Below are 22,138 nucleotides of genomic sequence, written 5' to 3' on the forward strand. Positions count from 1 at the left end.
GCGGAAACGGGAGGTGGGGGCGGAGCCGAGCCTAGCCCTCCCCCGCCCCGCGCGGCCGCAGACACAGCGGCCCCTGGCGGCGGAGGCCGCGGCGGGGCTGAGGGAGAGAGGTCCGCCGGCAAAACCCAGTCCCGCGGTTGCTCCAACGCTCCACCCTCCGCCCCGCACCAAAACATTCCCTCCGGGAGCGGAGCCTCCGCCTCCGAGCCCGCCCCTCAGCCTCGCAAAGCCGAGTCGAAGTGCGCGCGGCGCTGCCCCGTCCCCGCTGCCCCGGGAGGCCGCGGCGCAGGTGAGGGGCCGGGCTGGCGAGGCACGGTCGTGCCCGGCTTTGCAGGGAGGTGTAGAGGAAAGAACCACAGCACACATCTGCTATAAGTTTTATTTACACAGGAATTGTTACTAGTGGTCTTAAAGGAAGGCTTGATCCTTCTATTTACAGTTATATACAGATTTATAGTTGAAAAGTAAGAAAACTGTACAAGATAACACAAAAATATAAGACAAATTGGATCCAATTAAAGTAGTGAATACATAAGTTAAGAAAAATCTGACATTTACATTTCAAATTGTAACGTTATGAGTAGCATATATGTCATTTTTAAACCAGATAGCAATGTAAGTTACACCACACTAAATCTTTACCCCAATCATGTAGACTCTGCTTTTAAAACATCGGACAACTGGAAGCCTCCTGCACTTAAAACTACATAACGGTAATTTTGACTTGATTTCCACAGAGGGACCAGTTACAAAAACCCACATGTAAGGAATTTATTTACATTAAATATTAGCAAAAATGGACCAAGAAAGTGCAAGTGTTCCCCACCTGCAGTGCTATCCATTTTAAATTTCCATCCCCTACAATCACAGGTTGTTGTATAGCATCTTCAAGAATAGGAAATGTTTGAAGTATCTGCCGTGACACACACAATGACCTTATGTTGCACAGTTAAAAGATGTTAAAGAATTAAGTATCACTAAACCAGATGCTTTTCGGATTTCAGTATTGCACACTAATAAAATATAGTTTCAAAACCAATTATTCCCAAGTGTTAAAAGTGGCTGCTCCTTTAAGCACACAAAGTCTGCAGCTGCTTTGTCAGTTTCTAGTGTTCACCATTACACACGAGTATTTCTTAGTTAGAAATGGCTCGACAAAATAAAACTTCTGGTGGCAAAACCCTTTCACAGAATACCCTCTCCATTTTTAATAAGCTGCACAACCAATACACCAAAACAAATGCTTAACACCGCTCGCTTTGAAAGCTGTACGCTCTGAAAATAGTAGCCCCAATCTCACCACTGTTTAAATTCAGACGATCTTTGCTCTACCAGGTTTGGGCACAATACTTCCACAGTTCCTGAGTTAATAACATTTGCCCAGACTGAAGAATGAAGCTGCAACTTAAAAAAAAAAAAAACAACAACCCAACACAAGTAAATAAGACAATACCCCTTCCCAAATTTTAACCATCTTGCACATAAACATACCAAACAACCTTATTTGGTCCTCAATACTTTCAAATGGTTAATTTTGGAGGTAATATTTGTACCAAAGCATTTGGTTTGGATAGCAGTTTTGGGGCCTTAATGTAGCATTTCCCTCATTCCCCCCAAAAAGTGCCTTTATGGTATTTGTAAAAAAAGTTATGCCTCAAAATTTTTTCTTTTAAAGTACCAACACAAGTTATTACAAATGTTTATTGCATTGAGCTGATTCTTTTGAAGTATTAAATATGAACTCCCCCGCTTCTCAGTTTCATAGGTTTTAGTATTCTGTGTGAAAACAAATCTTCCCACGACAAAAGCTAATACTGGCAAAAGGGTGAAGATTTCATCAGTTCATTACTCCACTGAGAGCTGTGTAATTTTTCCACCTCTTTTTCACATTTTCTATAGTGCTTTTCCACATAGAAGTGACGTGAAAATTCCTTTGTCATCAAGTGTTTTCCACATTTTCAATTGACCTCAACATCACGATGATTAGCTCTTCAGTGCTGGGCTATGGTTCTTGTCCCCTTCTTTGTTGTCCTTCATCAGTGAGGCAAACACCTGGAAAAGTAGATTATTTAATGAATATTAAAAAAGACAGTCTTTTAAAAAAGATCAATATTAACCACCACAGTATGAGCATGGAGAATAATTTCTAGAATGAGACTAGAAAGGAAGTGCCCATCGCTCAGAAGTCAGATATGCAGCATCAAGTAGTCAAGACGAGTGCCCCATATACTCATGCACTGACATGTCTGTTTTGTTATATATATCCAAAAAACTCACCTGTGCCCACTTTTTGTTACTATTCTGCATCTGAATAGCTGCAATACAACTAAAAAGCTTTTCTGATGTAATGTCTTCTGGAAGTTTTGTTAGAAACTGTGCTATATGAATAAAGTCCATCTGTAGGAGAATATCTTCATATAACCGAAGGATTCCTAATCCTGTCCTAAATAAAAATTCTTCTCCATCTCTACAGAAAACATCCCAGACACGACAGGCCAGATCAAGTGGCAATGACTTGCTGTAGAGTGTAAAAATCCTACAATTGAGGGGAAAAAAAGGAAGAGTTATAATTTTAACCTATTTCAGAAAGATGAAAATACAATCTCCTTTGAGTGAGCAGATGACAAGTTATTTCAGATATTCTTATTTCTTCCATATTTCAAAGATCCACAAGTCTCCAGTTTTTGGAATCATAACTCCTACTCTGAAACCCAACTCTTTTCACGCTACAGAATATCCTCCATTTGAAAGTCACCACCTTTAGGAAGCTCTGGCTAGAGAAGTTACAAACAAGCTTCTTAACACTCAAGTAAGGTATACTACACAAATAAGAACTTAAGCAACAAGGGTAGTAACTGTATCACTTAACCCTTCCCATTATTTAAGCCACACAGTTTAAGAGCTCTGTTCATCCTTTGTTTTCTAAACTAAATCTAAAGCCACAAATCATCTCAATAGAAGGCTACATCCCATTAATGTACTAATGAGAATTCAATAACTACATTTCCATGACACATTTTGAATTTCTATTGACGTTAAAAATTGCCAAAATCTAGAGACAGTCAGTGTTCTATTCCTACTGAGCAAAGTCCAATTGCATTTCTTATTGCAAAGTTTATCTTTAAAAAGCATTCATTATACATGGGCAGAGAGTTCAGTCTGCTTTATGTACCATATTATAGAACCCCTCGCATAAATTTGTAGTGGTTCCTTTGATACAAAGCAGAGAGTTCTCTGTTTCACCATTATTCCTACTGGAAAGTGGTCCAGGAACTTCAGAACACTTCTTACCACAGACCACCATAACCTCTTCTACTCTCCCTTTATAAGAGGAGCTTTCTCTATCCCAAGGCCATCTCTGGAACATGTGCAGGAACAACCACCTTATTTCTCACAGGTAACTGAAGCAGAATATTCTAGTACAGCAGCACTATTTCCACAACATATATTCCTCTCTCGATTTGCCTGAACTCTCAGGACTGCAGCACACTCCTGACTCAATGCTGCTATTGTATAACCTGCTCCTGCTGAGACTTACTGCTTACTGATAAGCTGCATCTTATAGCTGAAGTTCAGATGACGGTACATTTTTATATTATTTAACTCTACCCAATTCAGTTTATTAGGAACTTCTAACTCATATAATAATCCTATATGAAGCACATCCTTATCCACAGACATGCACTTAGGAATAGACATTCTGTATTTGGCAGCACTACACACACTTCAAGGATGCCTGCATTACTGCCTTCCATTACAGGCACATAAGGTAGTTTGGTACTCTCTGCTTTAGAACATTCATTACTTCAAAATGTTCACTGTTTCCAAGTTTATTCCTTCCCAAACCAGGACCTAAATTCCATCCTCGTTCTGCTTTAAAGTCTGTATTCATACTTTCTTCAGCTGATTATGCTCATTTAATCAAGTCACTCACAATCAGTCATAAGACAACTAAGGTGTAGTAGCCTCCTCTCCCCTACTTATGTTACACACAGCTGATTCTTACCTGCAGCAATAAGAAAATGAGACACACAGGACTCCTGTGTGTCTCATTTTCTATCTGAATAGATGTAACTCCTAATCCCAGTTCATAAAGTTTGAATCCTGCCAGAGGAACTGCAGTTGCACAAAAACAGTTCACCACAATTTCACAAGACCTAGAAAGCTGAGGTACAGAAACACCTACTGAACGCTTTTTTATGCTTATTTCTGTTGCTGAAAAACCTATAGCAAAATGGAAAGTGTTCCAACAGTTCTAAGGTTAGGTTCACCATGTTCTCTGAACTCACCAGTCTATCAAATATATGTCTGGAGTGAGACTGTATGATTTGAAATGAAGAAACAATTTGGGGAGATTTTCTTCAAAGAATACTTCAAAGGCTGCAAAGTATTTCAGCATCTGTAGAGACAGTAAAGTACCCCATAAGCAGTCATCAAAGGAATGTCTAGTTGTAAAACAACACAAACTCCACCAGGAATTGAGGATGTCAACACAGCACAACATGACTTCCTAGGATAAGTACAACAAGTAAGTGTTTCCAGAGGAAAAATCAAAACAATAGAACATGTTTTATGGATTAGTACCTGGTATTCTCAATTTTGTAACCACAGGTTGAAGTTCTCCATGTTCAATTGGACAAAAGGAAGTCATCTATAAATCAACTACGCTTCAAGTCAAAAGAATGTTATAGTTTAAAACCAGAAAACTCTGTGCATACCATGCTGTGATCCACGCGGAAAAAGGCCAGCTGGCATGGCTTGTTTAGAAGGTTAGCAAAGGCAATGAAAGCATCTGCCTCTTCCAGATTGAGAATGAGCACAGCAGCAATAAAGGACATCCCTTGTACCTTCAGGTGGGAAAAGCATCGGGCAAATATAGGTCAGTAGGTTCAGTACATCTTATATCTTTGGAAATGCAAATATTTACAGTCTGCAATATATCAAATACCATTGTATAACATTTCCAGATGAACAGAAACAACATGGATAAATTATTTTTATGCATGCAGTCAATTTTATTTCAGCAAGAAATAGAGTATTTCTTCAGATGTCAGTTTTAGATGCTTGATGGAAATTCTGGGAGGTCTCATGATCATGAGTCCTCAGGACTTGGAATGCAAGAAAGTTAAAACCACACAGGCTAGATGCAGAGCTCATAAGAGACAAAACTTGGCCTTAAATTCATTGTTAAGTTATGGGAAGAGCAGACGTGGAGGAAAAACCTCACATATGGGACAGTTTAGACCCAGACAGATATGTTGGAATTGAGACAAAATTCTGTTTCAGAACAGTCAATATATATCTTCCCACTTGCCAAACAGTATTTGTTCACGTACATAAAATAGCTTTTAAGTGGTTAGCTACAATGCAAGTTTACATTTTTCTGTGATTACTCTCTCAAAAACACTTTAGCCTGCAATAAAAGTGAAAAGCATTATTCTTGTAGTTGTTAACTGATAATCTGAATACTCATTATACTAAAATAATTTTACCAGTTTCAACACAGTAATGATCATTCTGCCATTTCTATGTATTTATGCTGCTTGTGCCTCATTAAAAAATGCACTCAGTATTTTAACCAACTAGGGAAGAGTATCGATATGCATGAAAAAACAGTCCAGCAGCTTCCCATTTTTGTGGGATGATATGTGTGGAAATAAGGTTACATTAAATTTACCGCCATATTAACATTAAAAAAATCTATGATCAGAAATATTCAGGCTAGCTGTGTTCCTAACGAACAAATAAAGACCTATCCATGAAAAATTACTTATTTGCCTTTTAAAACTCCACCCTGGGAACAAGCAGTCTCAGAACGTGCAGAGTTTATAATCTCACTTAAAGACTATGGGAGGGTCTCCAAAAATGAGGTCACAGATGACAGAATTCAGGGCTAAAAATATTTGAACATGAAAAACCAACTAGATACTGACACAGAGTCTCTAAATCAGCATGTCTGATTTAGAGAGGAAAATACACCCTGTGCTAAATAATGCTTTGTTGCATGGATCAGACTTAAAACTAAGTTCTTTCTAGCCCAGATGTGTTTAGAGCTTGTGAAAGGTGTTCCTAGCTACCCCCAGGAACAAAGAAAGAAAAAGAAGAAAAAAAGCGTTTGTTTGTTATTTAACTGCTTCTGTAAGCTGACACCATTCATAGAGGTGTTGGGTTTAGTTGGGGTTTTTGACAGGTTTTTTATGGGTTTTGGAGTTTGGGTGTTTCTGTTTGAGGTTTCTTTGGGGGTTTTGGGGTTTTTTGGTTGGTTTTTGGGTTGGTTTGTTTGGGTGTTTTGAACACTAATGTTTGCTGTAAACAATCTTATCTTCAAGAACTAGGATGGAGCAATTAATCTTTGACAACAAGACACCAATAAGGAGTTTCTGGATTTTAAGATGTGTGGTAGTGAAGCAGAGTGTTACTATGGAAATGGCAGCAGTGGGAGCAACACTAGACAGAGGAGGCTACGAGCTCACTGGAAGTCCGTTAGCGGTTTTGGTTTTTTCTGTAGATACCCTGGGTCTGTGAGAACTATAATGCCTCGTGAACACATCTGTTTAAAATTTTCCATGCAAGCCAGATAGTATACTCATCCCTGACATTCAGTACATTTTCAGCTATTTAATTATTTCTAAGAATTACCATCATTGTAACTGCTATGAAATTAGTAAGTGCCAAAGTTGAATTATTTTTTTCCAGCGTTAAAGTTTAGATGACCCACTTATTTAATTTGCTCTAATACATGACACCCTAAGCTTATTTACCGCGTTATAAACATTTTACAGCAAATACTTACATATCCTACATCTGGTCTGTAACATGTATATGCTCCTAAAACACTGTGGAGGAGATCATGATAAGGACCACCCTAATACAAGGGGAGGGAGGAGGGGGAAAAGAAAAAGTTATTTTTCAAAATCACTTTACAACTATGCAAAGGTAACAAGCCAGTATTTTAAGATGCAAGTGAGCCGGTGAATTACTACTTTGTTCACATCTAGAATAATACCAGTTTTGACTCTAAGCATTACCATGTATGCTTATGAGACATCAAAAGAAAAGTAACAGACCAATAATCCTATGAACTAACTCAGTGGAAATAAGTATATAATGGAAAATGAGGCTATCTGGTACACATTCAAGATATCTTTCCTTTTCAGAGACTGGATGTTTTAATTCTTAGTAACACAAGTTACTGTATTACAATAGTGCATGCTTTTATATACATGTGTCTGCATATAGTACATCTATATAAAAACCATAAAGCCTGAAAATGTGTACTAAAACACATCAAGATTCCTGTAGAAGCAGTGAGAATATTCTTACTTTTGCATGTAATTCCATAAACATTAATAGGAACCACATGCAATTTTTCCAGGAGAAAGACCCTTATAGTCCATCATTAAGTGTCCCTACTTTCTTCTCATTAAAAAAATCCAAAAAAAAAATTACTATTTGCTGTAGTATGTAGAAAATAACTAATTTTACTTTGGTGTTTCATACAAACAGCTTCTAAAAAACTATTCTGCATTTAGCCAGCCAGGTTGCTTTTCTTGTTTAACTATTCAGAAGTTTAAAGTCGTAATAACTAAAGTTACAGAAATCTCACCTTCTGGAAAATATACAGGGATGGAAATGTGCGCGATATATCCAACTTAATTAGCTCCAGACTGGCCTCACGATCAGCAACAGATGCTCCTGCATCTGCAAGCAAAACCAACACATTACATAGAGAAATTCTACAGACTTCAGAATAAAACTGCCACAGGCACATAAAGATTTTACGATCTAAGGAAAAAAAATGTTACCTAGTTCTTATTCTTGGAGTGCACTTCTACAGTGCACTCTTCTACCTTGAAAGCTAAAAAAACCTGTCCACCTGGTATATGCCATTAACTCCAAAACATGAGGGAAACGGTCTGTAATTACTACCTGTCTACTCATTCAAGTCATACACCTTTACACCATTCAGGCTTAAAACAAACAGGTTACCTTTTAGTTCTGTATAACATTATCCAGGCCCAGACTAGCCCTGCATTCACTAGAATTTAAACTATGCAGAGCCCAGTCCTCAAACCTGTTTTCTTTCTTGTATTCTACTGTGACGTCAGTTACTGAGTCCGTCCAAGAGCACAGAGTGAGAGCACTACTCTTGATCTAAAAGTGATCCAGTGGGATCTCAGTTTTCAAATTTTTCATTCTTAATCAGCTCATTTGGTGGCTCATTTCAACCAGCAGCATTGAAATATACTATGTATACTAGAGGAAAAAAAGATGAATTATATCAGTATGACAAGAAGCCAGCACCTCTTCACCTGCAAGGTCGAGCTTATTACTTTCAAAGTCATGTATTTCTCATGTCCCACTTTTATGGAAGGTAACTTCACTGAAGTTTCCAGAACTGACCATACAGTTATCTGCAGAAGTTACATTACTTCTGAGCTTCTCGTTAGCTCAATTTGACTCAGATTTTTTGCATCCTTAAGACTGGTGTTCTTCAAATGGCAGGAAAGAAGGCAGCATTCACTCAAGAACCTCCAGAAGAAATTCAGCTGGCCCTTGAGTTATCCCTGTCCTACCCCCTACATAAGGACATGATGCAAATACTAGTAACAGCGATGAGATAAAATACACGTGGCACTTGGGGGAAAGGCTCTTTCAGAGGGCTTAAACCAGCCAAGAGCCATCTGGGAAGCAGAAGATGACAGAAGTTGATGAATAGGCTAAAAAGAACCTGCTCTGCTGAAGCCTGGAAAGCAGCATTTCCTTCCAGTCCTCCTAAAACTATGATAGTTGCATTCAGTAGTGAGTGGAACTGCTGCAGGCTGTGTTAGAGAAATTTGGGAGAAAGAAGGCAATTATTATTACAAAGAGGGAACATAATCTAAAATAAAAAAGTTCAAGAACTGCTGCTTAATCCCTCCCTTCTCTTTCAAAAGGAACAGACATTATATTGGATAATTTGGGATCATTTCATTTGGGACTGTATCCATTCAGAGTGATTCCCAAGGAAGATGAGAATCTACAATATAGAGCACAAGAAACTCTGGGTTTATACAAGAAATTCATTTATGTGAATTCCAAAAGAGGAATTGCTGGGGGTCTTTTGAACAGATCTGACAGACAACACATCTTTTAACAAATGTCTTGCCTTCAAGACACAAAAAGATACTTTTCCTTCTTTACTCATTATCTGCCAAAATAAAGTGATAAAGAGATTTGAACAAGAAAACCCTCAGAACTACTCAAATATGTTAAAGGCAGCTAAAATAATTGGTCTTCCAGACTTTGCTACCAAAGATTAGTATTAAGCACAGTTGGCTTCCTTTTCAACCAGAGATGAAAATCCTATTGCTCTAAGCTTTCCCTTATTACTATATTGCCCAGACCATCTGACACAATCAAAACGGACCCTTCCCCCTGTCATTCTCATCCAGAACTAATACCCTTCCAAAATAAACAAACGACCTAAGCTTTCCCCTGCACTCAGCCCACACCCCCATAAGAAAAAATAGATCACCACCCCACAAACTAAGGAGCACTACAAATGCGTTTTCCAAGGATAAACATATTTACAGTCACGTACACATAGAATTTTTTATAAAGTTTGTCTCAAGGCAAGCTTCAGATGAATCACAGAGGTAGCCTAAGGAAGGCTGAATAATTCAAGTCAAAGTAGCCAGTTGGTCAGGACTGGCTACGGCAAGCGCAAAAAAGAGAGACCAACTCAAAACAATAGTTATTTCATAGCAACTGGTACTGACAGTATCACATAAGACAGTATTTAAAAAAATGTAACTGTTAACAGCACAAGGAGTTAATGTTGACAACAAGGATATATCCACTATTAAAAACATCATCGGTGCTATTTTTAACAGAAAGAATACCCACAGGAGACAGCAATATGTCAGTGACAAAACTCCATTATACATACAAGTGTGTTAACATCCTCACTTAATAGATTTGGGAGGAAAGGCCATCTGGGCAGCCAAGGAAACCCAAGTGGGATCTGAAATGTGTAACAGTACACATTCTTCACTCTCAGTTCCACAATCAGGAAAATAGAGAATGTTTTTTTTTCTTTCCCAAAATTGTGGGACAGATACCAACATAAGAACCATCTAAGCAGACCTAAGCAATAGCACATACTGTAATTTAGCTTCCCATTTCTCCTTTTTGCATTTCACGTAAAGTTTTCATGAGAGCTTAGTCCTTAGTCTGAATTTCGGTAATTCAGAGGAAAACCACATTCATTTGAAAGTGAACTACCACATGCAACATTTTAATGCATCTTTTATTGATACAGTAAATGTTATTAAGCCCTTCAATCACTGACTTGTTATAAGAAAGCAAACATTTAAGTAGGGAAAGACTCAAAGCACTTTTAACAAGTATTCCTAATGCTGCAATTGCAGCTGAACTTGGGACGCATCCTGGCTTTGTAAAAGCGAAGAGGAAGCTGTCCAGCATTCAGGAGATCTCACCTTCTATGTCATTCTCAGAACTCGTCTCACTGAAGCTTTTCCATCGTTCCTTAGCTCTCGACAAGAAGATTTCATAAAGTTCTGCAAGAAAGCAAACCAAAACCCAACAACAAAGGAAGTAAGAAAAAAACCCATCCAAAACAAAAGCACACTAGTATTCTTGGCTTTAGGTTTTGTTACTTGGTTTCATCTTAACAACTGGGGGCGGGAGGAGAATCGATTAGAAGGTTACCACTAACCACTGGAGTACCACTACACACAGTTCCAGTGTACACTGTATTATACTTTCTTCTGTGGTGATCATGCAAATTACAAGAGGGAAAACATGTCTTAATTCAGATTTTTATTTTTGTGAATAGGTTGGAACACTTTCAGTTCATTAAAATCATTAGTTACAAAATAAAGCAATTCCCCTTTCCACCCCCTTCAGAAAGCAAAGCTACTTAAATTTCTCAATTTAAAACATAGAAATTATTTTTGAGGGGGGCACCACCTTAGCTCTTGTAATACTAAAATGATTTTTGTAAGCAGGTTTTGAACATTGTTTCCATAACTTACCGGCCATGTTTAATTGTAAAACACACCTGTTCCTAAGGTTGAAAAATACAGTTCTTCAAAAAGCAAATACACCCTGATTTTCTTTTTTTTTTTTAAACAAAAGTTTAAATTTTTCTTTGAAAATAACCAACTTAATTTTGCATTAAAATGTGATCTGTTAAGACATACCAGGAGTGATATTTAATTCATTTCCCACAGCTAGACTCCAAACCTTCCCACGTACACTTGGGGGTAATCCCTGCCACCACAGCTCTCGAACTCTTCGGGTAGCACGCCTAAGATAGGGAAGCAGGAGAAAGAATAAAAAAAGAAGGAAAAAAGGCACATATTGCACATCTCATTTTCTAAAATCATTGAGCAACTTACAAAGCAAAATAGCATACTATTTCCCAAATGAATACTCAAGGATCTCTGCTTATGCTAAAGCCCCATTAAAACCCCCAAACATTAAGCTCCCAGAAAGCAAGTTTCATGTTGCTCTGTAATAACCTCTCACTATACTGTGGCAACAAAAACTGACTTATTGACAAAACAGAAAGGAAAATAAGATATGTGGGTCCTCTGTTTCAAGGGGAGAAACAAGCCAGCCTTGCCTCATTTACACAACAGAACTTTGACTTACATGCCTTCCCAGTTAGGTAGTATTTCATTGACCCAGATCACCATAGCACTAGCGATATTCTCTTCTTGCTTGAAACGCTCTCTCATTATTTTTTTCCTTTTATGTGCTTCTTTAATTTCTGTTAGGCATAATGATTCTGTATTAGTGTATATAAATTATTGGGTAATAATTGAGCTATTATCTAGTTATTTAGATGTATGAAAGATCAAGGGTAAATTACAGTTGCATATGAGCTAGCTGGTACTATTTCTGTGGATCGTAGGTGTATTTTTCAGGAAATTTTTTAATTTAAGCTGTCTGCAAGTTATTCAAATACACAGTGATTTAGACAAGCAAAAATTTGGCTAAAAAAGTCATAGCACTCTTTTCTGCAGTACACAGAATGACTAAAAAGCAAGCTGGTTTTCCTGTAAGGAATTTCACACCATGTTCTACCCAAACCTTACTTATTACTTAGACTAATCAGCAATAATTATAGATAAAATTATTATTCAAAAGGGCATTTCTACATCAAATTTTAAATTTTACTGAAACTTCCACCTAGAAGAATTATGTATTTGCTTTTGTGGAAAGAGGACCTAAAGAGCTGAGACAAAGCCAAAAGAGAAGAGTATTCTGCCTTCTGTTTGAAAAGAATTGTTTGTAGATTCCTCTTACTAAAAAAGCTAAAAGAAGTGCTATCTTGACATCACTAAGAACCACTATGAAATTGCAAGACATTTTTTTATTTAGGCATGCATTAGACCCATCAATAGAGTAAACACGGCATCCCTGGTAAAGTGATATGGCTGACCAGCCTTCATTCAGTTTTTACTGAAGCTTTGTGTGTGAAGCAATGGTTAATTTAATGAATACTAGGGCACACATGCTAAAACACCACACATGACTGACCCTCCACAGATGCAGTTAGAGAACACTGAGCACAGATCACACCTTACAGATGCACACCACAAGAGAAGAGTAAATGATCTGTTAAATGCCTTGGTTGTCTTATTACGCCTTTCAGAGTAAGCTGCCACAGGTCTATAGAGGCTCAATCAGCTAAGAAGCCTTTATCTCTGAAAACAGCCCAAGTAAAACATGCAGCACAGATTCTTAAAATAGCTTATTCCCTGAATACTAGGCACGAGACTAGTCCTTTCAACAACTATTCATAGACTGACACAGTACCAGATGCTACAGATATGTTTAATTTAAAAAACCAGATCTAGTGGGAGTAGGTCTAGAGGAAGCTTCACACAGGTACAGCTGGTTGAAAAAAAGCCCCAAAGTTTTCATCTGTCTCCACACTGGAATTGATCTCAAATTCCTAAAAAAAGATCTCTTTAAGCAGTCACCTTTATTATACTTTGACTTTCAGTGGCAACTGCAGCAATACAGCTTGAAAAAGAGTCCAAGCACCCAGAAAGTTCCTAGCTGATCACATCACACAAGTAGTTTAAAACAAAAAACCCATCAGGATTCTACTTAAAAATTAAAGAAAAGGTTAAACTGACTTCTGAACCCAGTTACATTCACTGTGGTGGAATAAAAAAACCCAATTTGATAATTAAGTTCTGTTTTAAACTGTGTGTACATATGCACCAGAGAATAACCTAGATATTAAACAAGGTTGTTCTTTACTGTACCTACTAGCCAGAAATTATTTTTGCTGAACAGTTAAAAAGAATTGTAGTGATTATTGGCAGTTAACGTACCTCGTTTTTTTGCCTCTGCCACCATCTCATCATATTCTTGTCGGTGACGTAAAGCCTCCTCCACTGACTTGGCAGGAAGATTTCTGAAAACAAGTTGTTCCTGAATTCAATACACACAAATGACATTCTGAACCACTTCAAAACAGGTTTTAATTTGGCTTCTCTCTAAGGTGAGCTTTGAGGTTGTCACACTACCAGTGTTCCAGTAACAGCAGTAGGACTACCAGATGTTTACTGCTTCCATTTAGCTCCAAAGCAGGGTTACTATATTTGCTGAACATCTTGCATGAAGTGACAAAAGGGAAATACTGATATTCTATATAGCTATTTATTCCAATGCATTTCTGCACATACATATTTTAATCATTAAATATACCTGCATATCGATACTCCATTAGTTCATATGAAATCTACGATGACACATTTTCAATAAAAGGTAAAGGTTTTCATTAATTTAGAATTTAAAAATCCCACAAGAGAAGACAGGTTTACCAAAGGAAGAAAGAACAGACCCCCATTTATCTCAGAGCTAAAGCTAAGGAAGCTTGCTGCAGAACTACAAGTTCACCAGCTTAAAATGCACTCAGTTTTTGGCTGCATAGTGAACCCCTAATTGCCAAACACATACTTCCTTTTGACCAAGCAGACTCATTCCAAAACAAATCAGAACAAAATGTTTGGTCTCAGTCTCTTACCCAATATCTACTCTACTTTGGTTCAAAATAAGCAGAAGACAGTTTTGTCATCTTAATGTGCAAAAGAAGAAAAAAAAGTTTTCCATCTCCTCTTATACAAGCAGAAAAGATCGCTTTTATTAATATTTCCAATGAAAGTGAGAGCAGAATGTATTTTCAAGGATGAGACTGTGGCAACACATTACTCACTTGGGATGGCATTCCAATTTGAAACAAGCGGAAGCGTCATTCGTAAAAACATACTCATGTTAGTTTGAATTGTGACATTCTGATAGTACAGAAAAGCATCAGGAAACCACTTACTGCATATCTTGCTCTCCACCATACAGTAAAAGAAATAATGCATTTACAAAACAGTAATCAGAGCAATCCGTACCTCCATTCAGGATTTTTCAGTCTTAGCACTGAATGAGCTTATAGACCACTAGAGAGACTATTGGAAGAAACACTGTATGTTCTAATTTTCATTTCCTGATTGGAACTGATTAAAGCAAACATTTAACAGTGCCATCACAAGCTTTCTGAAGGTGCAATTTGAAAGCTTTGCTCCATTTGCTTTCATCCAGTGTATGTTCCTAGTCAGCAGGTCTTCCTCTTTCCTTCAAGTTGCTCAAGACTGTATAGGTGAAAATACCGACCAATTTATTACCCATTTTTCATTACTATTCTTATTTGTACTTAATGCAGTTTTTGTTGCATCTCCATCTGCTGTTTCGTTGCCTTCAGCTGTAGTTTTAAGGAGCCACAAAACATAACTTAAACAGGGGCTAGGAACAGTTTCAGTGAACACTATCACCTTGGTACCAACAAAGCATTTAACTATAGTTTCCAGATACAAAATAAGCATTCAGCATTTGTGGCAGGAAGGTATTTCTTGCGTTTCAAAGGCAATTCTTCCCAGTCCCGCTGTTACCTACCTAATACTTTTTTTCTTTTTTAAAAAACTCTTCAGGTAAGCCAAGTCCAGGTTTGCTGAAGTGACAACTGCCACTATACAGTCTTCCCGACTGGTCTAGGAAATTAAGTTTCCAGAATGGGGGAAGGAGAAAGAAGTGCACACTGAGATGGCAGTGAAGAAATCCATAAAAGCCTTCAGGAATTTTCCTGATTAATGATGCCCACAACTTTGTCACAGGCAGCTGTGATATACAGTAGATAACAGACTGGAGGCCCCATTACAGTGAGAAACAATTCCTCATATAGACTATAATATACTTAAAGGTTCTTCTGGAGGTATTTGTTAGGCTACTATCTGGGATGGAATAATCCAATGATACTTTCATGTAAGGCTTGTGAAGTTTAGTTCATCAGAAGCATATCTAACAAATTCAGTCATCATCAGTTCACAGCAGAATCATACTTACGCTGGTCGATCCTCCAGAATCAAAGCAGTAGTTGAAAGTGGTTCAAATTCAATGTTTTTACGTCTTGCTGATGGGGGTGGAGGTTTATACATTCTTCCTGTCCGTGCTTCATATTCCTAAACATTATTGATAAAAATTAAATTTCAACTTTCAGCCTCACTTCTAATTAGTAAGCATAATATTACTTAACACTTATTAAATAATGTTAAAATATATAATATTAAATAATTTAAGACAGCAAGGAGCAAACATTACAAGTTGAAATTTTTTATAGCAAGACAGTGTAGCTTTCCATGACTGCTAAGTAAAGCTAAATGAGAAAGCAGTTTCTTGTATCAACTTAATCTTTGAACTATTCTAGTTCAGTATTACTAGTGAGCATCCAAGGATCAGTTAGAAAATCTGTATAATCTTCCCAAACTAATTAGTCTCATGTATATTTAAGTAATATGTGAAGTTGACAAAAAAAAAACCTGCCATCAACAAAAAAACCCCACTAACCAAGAATGTGGGTGTCTTCCCACTTCTTTCCTTTGGATTCTAGCCACCTTTAAGATTCGGTACTCCTCACATTTCTGAAGCCTTCAGCGAGGCCACCAAACACATTATCCAGAACTACCTACACTATACTCAGTGACAATATAACAATATTTATCATTACAAGTCTGTTTCACATAATGTCTCTTTCAGAAGTTAAAACATGCAATCTACTTAGAGATAAATATTTAACAGCTTTAATACATATACAGAAGATTCTGAGGAAGAATCCCATTCCTTGTTCCAAGAGCAACTCAACAAAACAGAAATATGAGACAGCCTTTAGGAAAAAGGCTAGACAGGGCCACATGAAAACCTCAAATCTCACATTCCCTCTTTTTCAGCCTTGGTAAATAAAAGTTTACTGCCAAGTTCCTGGGAAACTCATTCATATGATCGAGCAAATCTTAAAAGGTTATCAGTGAGAAGATTTTTTTAACTTATTGCCAAACCAAGTTAGCTTGTGGGTTCACACTCTCCTTAGGCATGAAGGCTAAATACTAGTTTTTCTGCAAGCCTTCCACATGCTGGAATTACAACGTAGAACATTAAGAGCTGAAAAATCATCTTTTTAAGATAACTAATTCAAGATACTTTAATAATGTACTTTCACCGATCGCACAGCTCTATTCTCAAGCACAGCCAAGTGAGCTCTAACTTGTACAAGCTTTTTTCTTTTAATCTAAAACCAGTTTGTTCTCAAACATCTGTTGCTTTAACAATTGTGTAAGTAAATTCAGTCTCAGATTAAAAAAAGTATCTTATGCTTAAGTCACCAAAAGTAAAAAAATTGATCAATTACTAATTAGGTCATACATCTTTCCAATCAAACATAAATCTTCTCTAGAAAGTGCTTCCAAATGACTCTCACACCTAATATGCAGCTTTTTGTACACATTAGTTCTCCCAGGGAGAAACAGAGGGCTTTACACAGTCAGTGTTCATTGACAGCATTATAGAAACAGAGCTGACAACTTTAAAGCAATTATATAGCTTAAAGTGCAGTAAAGTTGAAATCCATAAAGTTAAATGGGAAAAGACCTCTTACAAACACAACAATGCAGCCTCAGATTTCCAGAGAAGGCACAAAGTGTTTGCCTAACACTAAGGTGGCTTAAAGCTTTCTGCCCCCAGCCTCCTCCCCTTACCCATTTTAATGATCTCTAAAAAACTTGCTGTTCTTTCTTCCATATTAGGCATAATACATTAAATGATCCAAACAGTATAACCTCAAAGATGTCATGTTAATCTCATCTCAAGAGAAAGTTATCACAGAATCTGTGAAGCTGGAAGGTACCATCTAGTCCAGCCTCCCTGTTCAAAGCAAGATCAATTACAGCAGGTTGCACTGGGCCTTGTTCAGCCAGATTCTTTTAATATCACCAAGGATGGAGATTCCACTCTTGCTAGGCAGAGGCTACAGCACCCAGTATTCCTAAGTGGTTTCCCACCCAAGTACTAACCAGCCCCCAAGCTGTTAGATTCAGAGGTCAGGTGTGTTCACAGTGGTAAGGCCACAAGCATTATATGACACTATACTTTTCAGACCCTGAGGAAGTTATCTGGACTTCTTGCCCTTTTCTTTTTTTAGTGGTGGGAGTCAGAACAATAGTTTAACTGATGAGAAAAGGTGATTGAACCTCCACAAAACAAGTCAAAGAATGATTTTTAAACATTCTCAGTGTCTTTTGAAGTGTTTTCCACGTCACACCTGGCCAAAGTCTTCAGCTACCCTTCCAGCTATCCACCATTTAACCACTGTATCATATTCTGCCCATGGCAACGTACCACATAACTCATTTTGTTAGTGCCCTGGAAAGACAGGCACAAATCTATAGCAACCAGCCTACTATTTCAACTAGAGGAGAAGCTCTATTGCTTTTCTGTCTTCAAAAAAAAAAAAAAAAAAGCCTAAATGTGCACCTTGTAAAGAAAAAGAGCAAGCAACTGTTTGCTATCACCCTTTACACATACATTCAAACTAAAAACCTAATTCTTTGTAAACACAAGGACTTAAAAGTTCTAGTTACTAGCCAACTGTTCTTAAATACAACTCAGTTCTAAATATTTCTAAGTTTCTGGCCAGGAACAGTGGTTATACAAATCTCCTAGAACATATTCCTCTCCTGAAGGGTAATTTCCAAGACAACTTTTGACTGAAAATAATATGCATCCAACACGATTTGGCACATTCAAACAAGCATCTTGAAAACTGGACATACAAGATTGGTAGAGTTCTGTTGTAATTCACACAAGCACAACAAAAATCAGAAAACCGACATTCACTGTATGAACAAATCTACACGTTCTTAAGCCTAAAATTATTTAATTCCATGTAAAACCAGAGACATTATAGACATTCCTACCATGCTTTATACCTCAGGATACTCCAGCACATTCTTAAACTAGGAACGTGTCCTATGATGGCATCCAGAGGTCAGCATCCAGGCTGCAGTACCATAGCAATGCCATCCCCCATATTCTTGGTAGAAATTCCAATTTACTTTCATGTTTTCCAGTACTTCGTAACAGAAGCCACAAAATCAAGTTTATTTAGTGGTCAGAGATGAGGAAGCTCAAAGAGTACCAGCCTTTTCAACATTCATAGAATCATAGAATGATTTGGGTTGGAAGGGACCTTAAAGATCATCTAGTTCCAACCCCCCTGCCATGGGCAGGGACACCTTCCACTAGACCAGGTTGCTCAAAGCCCCATCCAACCTGGCCTTGAACACTGCCAGGGAGGGGGCAGCCACAGCTTCTCTGGGCGACCTGTTCCAGTGTCTCACCACCCTCACAGTGAAGAGCTTCTTCCTAATACCTAACCTAAATCTCCCCTTTCAGTTTGAAACCATTACTCCTTGTCCTATCACTACACTCCCTGATACAGAACCACCCCCCCACCCCCCTTTCCTGTAGGCCTCCTTTAAGTACTGAAGGTCGCTATAAGGTCTCCCCAGAGCCTTCTCTTTGCCAGGCTGAACAATCCCAACTCTCTCAGCCCATCCTCATACCTAATTTGTATGCAAGCTAAATCAAAAAAGCACTGCAAGATGGACATAAGAAATGAAGACACTGTCACCTTTTTATTACAAGCAACACAGCTGAATAGTGCTAGTGCTTCTGGCTAAGAACTGACATACTATTTCCAAAGCAACAAAGGAAAAAAAAAAAAAAAAAACACCACCCAAAAACCTTCAGCAGGGATTTCCACAAAAGGCAGAACTCACTCAACTGTGTTTCTGGAAATAATTACACTTTATGAACAGTTGGTTTTTGCAAGAAAAGAACACATGAACAGAGGGTAAACTGTAAGCATTAATAGAAAGAATCAAAGCAGAGACCAAAATAGCTTGAGACTCAAACTGTCATAGCTGCACACTCCCCAAGATGAAACATACTCCAAAGTATCAGAACTTCCCAACAGAAGATGCTTCTTCCTCAAGAAGCCTGTGATCTAGGAAACTTACTTGAAGATTAGATCCCAGAACCATCAGACATGCACAGAACTCACTAGTTTGTGCAACTAAAATACCCTTTTTTTTTTCTGGAATATTTTGTATTACTAGATGTTAAAATCCAATAGCCTTAACCATGCATTTGATGCAGAGTCTAAAATTCTTGGCACAGGATAGAAAGCTTGAGCTGACATAGAATTCCACTTCAAAAGATTTGAGCTAATAGTCTTCCATAACAAGGTAAAAATACAAATTAAAGTCAAACGACTTGTCAAATGCTTAACACGTAGGGCATACGCCAGGGAATGGAACAGCTGACAGTTAGGATTCAAGACTATGACCTGTTTATGTAAAAAAACCCACCAAAAAATGATGTTTTGGAAGTGTCACATGTATGGTTTCAGCAGCTTAGGGAATGTTAAAAAATTCTTTATTGCAGTGTATCTGGTATATATTGAAAGTTACTGGACATTTCACAATCCCAAAAAAAAGAAAAACAAATCTCAGCTTTGATAGAAAGAATAGTTATCTCATTAAGGCTGTAATGGCATCCTCTCATTGACTGCCAATAATTAACCTGTTAACAGGCTTAACGTATGTTTTTCCTGAAAAACACTGTGACAATATATTTAAGAGCACTCTGATACGTAGAGGAACTTATATTTCTGGTATTTATTCCTACAGAAATACAAATAAGCCTATTAACCTACAGACAAGTAACAGGTAAATGGGGCTGGGAAAAACACTCTTCTGCTTATAAACTGCCTTTGTGTTTAAGAAGATAAAGATATCCCAAATTGTACCTTCTTAAAAAAAGAAAAAAAAAGCCCAAACCAAAAACATTCCCTCATGTTTTAAACAAAAGAAAAATAATAAACCTGCAGAGGTCTTTATTGCCTGTATCTTTTTGCTATCTACACGGAAAATATACAAATCTGAAGTTTATTTCATCCTTCCTTAGAAGAACCGTATAGGACAGCTAGACCACTCAGAGCTACTTTAGATATCTATAACCACTACTGGATTGCACTGGGTAACAGATGCGTAATTGCCCATAGCTGCTTCTTCCAGCATGGAAGCAAACTGCCTTACAGAAAGGAAAGTCAGCTGCATCGCAGCATTCCAAAAGCATTAGTTGACCTTAAGTAGGGTATGCTTGTGGGCTTGAAGTATTTAACTAAACGTGCACATAATGATTTGATTTTAGAAGACAAACTTGCATCTACAGTGCCCAAACTATAGGAGATTTAATGGAATAAATATTGACCATGAAATTTAACATGCGCCTTGCTGGGATAAGTTTTGATATATCTAGAGTCCAATAACAAAAGCTGAACTCCTGGAAATGAGTGAGAAAAGCCTAGTTTACAAGGATTGTGAAAGTCCTCACAAGTCCTGAAAGTGCTAATTATACAGATTAAGCACCACAGATCCAATTATGTTTTAGGTATGCTGGTGGAGAAAGTGACCTGGTAGGCAATACTGAATTAACTTTCACTATCTTAAGGATTGCCTCTATTTAAAGTAGATGTCAATGCATACTAATACTCCAAGTAAACAAAGCATGCACCCTGTGTATGACAGTTTAACATGCTTTACTCCCCCAAAATTCTAAGCCTGATACCGAAACAGATTTTATTCAATCATGGCTTCTGTTGAGGAGGCAGTCGGGATTGCCATATATTTTGCAAGTGTTTTTTAACCCCTCTCCTCTCTACACACGTGTGCGTCGGTGGACCAGATGGGCCTCTAAAAACATCTATGTGATTATTTTCACAATGTTCTACAGCTAACTAGAAATATCATCAGTAAGATTATTTCCCTTCATTTTACACAGGGTTGAATCATCCAAGAATGCAAGCATTAATAAAATCACTTAGGAGGACACCCATCTACATCACCTTAATAAAACTAATTAAAAAAATTATGTAAGAAGAATTTCAGCTAATGCATAAGGATTCCCTCCTACGTCATCATGTGTGTGTGCCCTAGGTTAAATGTTAAAATTGCTGAGCTAGCACTGGTTACAAGGTGATTATTAACAAAGGAGTGCTTATAGCAAGAGTACAGGTCACTGAAAAATTCCGTGAGTCATAAACTAGACATTTTCCCAGAACTAAGAATGCCAGATGCTATTCAGACAGACAGAGCAGTACATTCTTTCCTAACTTGCAGGCCATATAGGAAGAACCTATATTGAAGGAGGGAAAAATACTGATCTTCATAGTACAAGAGAACAACCAGACACTGAAGAGTTTCTAGGTCAACCTTCTAAAGTAATGCCATCCATCTTCAATTGTTCATTTACTTTATTTTTTCCTCAATTGGATATGTAACAAGTTGCATCATTTCATCTTCCGTTGTTTATAAAAGAATATGAAGCCATGGGCTTTGGGCCCAATAAAGAAGAGCTGAGGGCAGCTAGACCATATAAGATGAACCATAGGTATCACATCAGCTAGCAGTTACATCACTGCTCTATTTCACAAAGCCATAGCAACAGATCCACAGAACTAAAAAGCCAACTTGTACTATTCCTGTTCAACATAGAGTGTGGCATTACATTAAAAGTTTTCAAAGCAACATGCATGTGCATTGGGCCAAATTCAGAAGGATACCAGTCACAGCAAATAGAAGACATAGAACAGGAGTTTCAATAGCTACACTTTCGTAGCTTTCCAATTTCATATTGGAAACAGCAAGTAAAAGCGTCTGGAGTTCTGAAG

At 37.7% G+C, this 22,138-nt stretch overlaps 1 protein-coding gene across 1 annotated transcript in view; it reads right to left on the bottom strand.

Annotated features, from left to right (window-relative positions):
* Positions 1-494: 494 nt before the first annotated feature.
* The window catches only part of TBC1D12 (TBC1 domain family member 12), a 45,769-nt gene continuing 24,125 nt past the window's right edge, over positions 495-22,138 (bottom strand). The window contains exons 4-14 of the mRNA XM_086466516.1: positions 15,418-15,533; positions 13,359-13,441; positions 11,662-11,779; positions 11,208-11,314; positions 10,482-10,562; positions 7,607-7,701; positions 6,794-6,865; positions 4,719-4,847; positions 4,290-4,399; positions 2,278-2,536; positions 495-2,052 (exon numbers count right to left, since the gene is read on the bottom strand). Of these exons, the coding sequence (XP_086322642.1) occupies positions 1,984-2,052; positions 2,278-2,536; positions 4,290-4,399; positions 4,719-4,847; positions 6,794-6,865; positions 7,607-7,701; positions 10,482-10,562; positions 11,208-11,314; positions 11,662-11,779; positions 13,359-13,441; positions 15,418-15,533 (1,239 nt within the window). The 3' untranslated portion in view covers positions 495-1,983. The remainder of the gene's footprint in view (positions 2,053-2,277; positions 2,537-4,289; positions 4,400-4,718; positions 4,848-6,793; positions 6,866-7,606; positions 7,702-10,481; positions 10,563-11,207; positions 11,315-11,661; positions 11,780-13,358; positions 13,442-15,417; positions 15,534-22,138) is intronic.

Source organism: Leptosomus discolor, chromosome 6 (genome assembly GCF_034619465.1).
Source record: "Leptosomus discolor isolate bLepDis1 chromosome 6, bLepDis1.hap2, whole genome shotgun sequence".
Classification (NCBI taxonomy): Eukaryota; Metazoa; Chordata; class Aves; order Leptosomiformes; family Leptosomidae; genus Leptosomus; species Leptosomus discolor.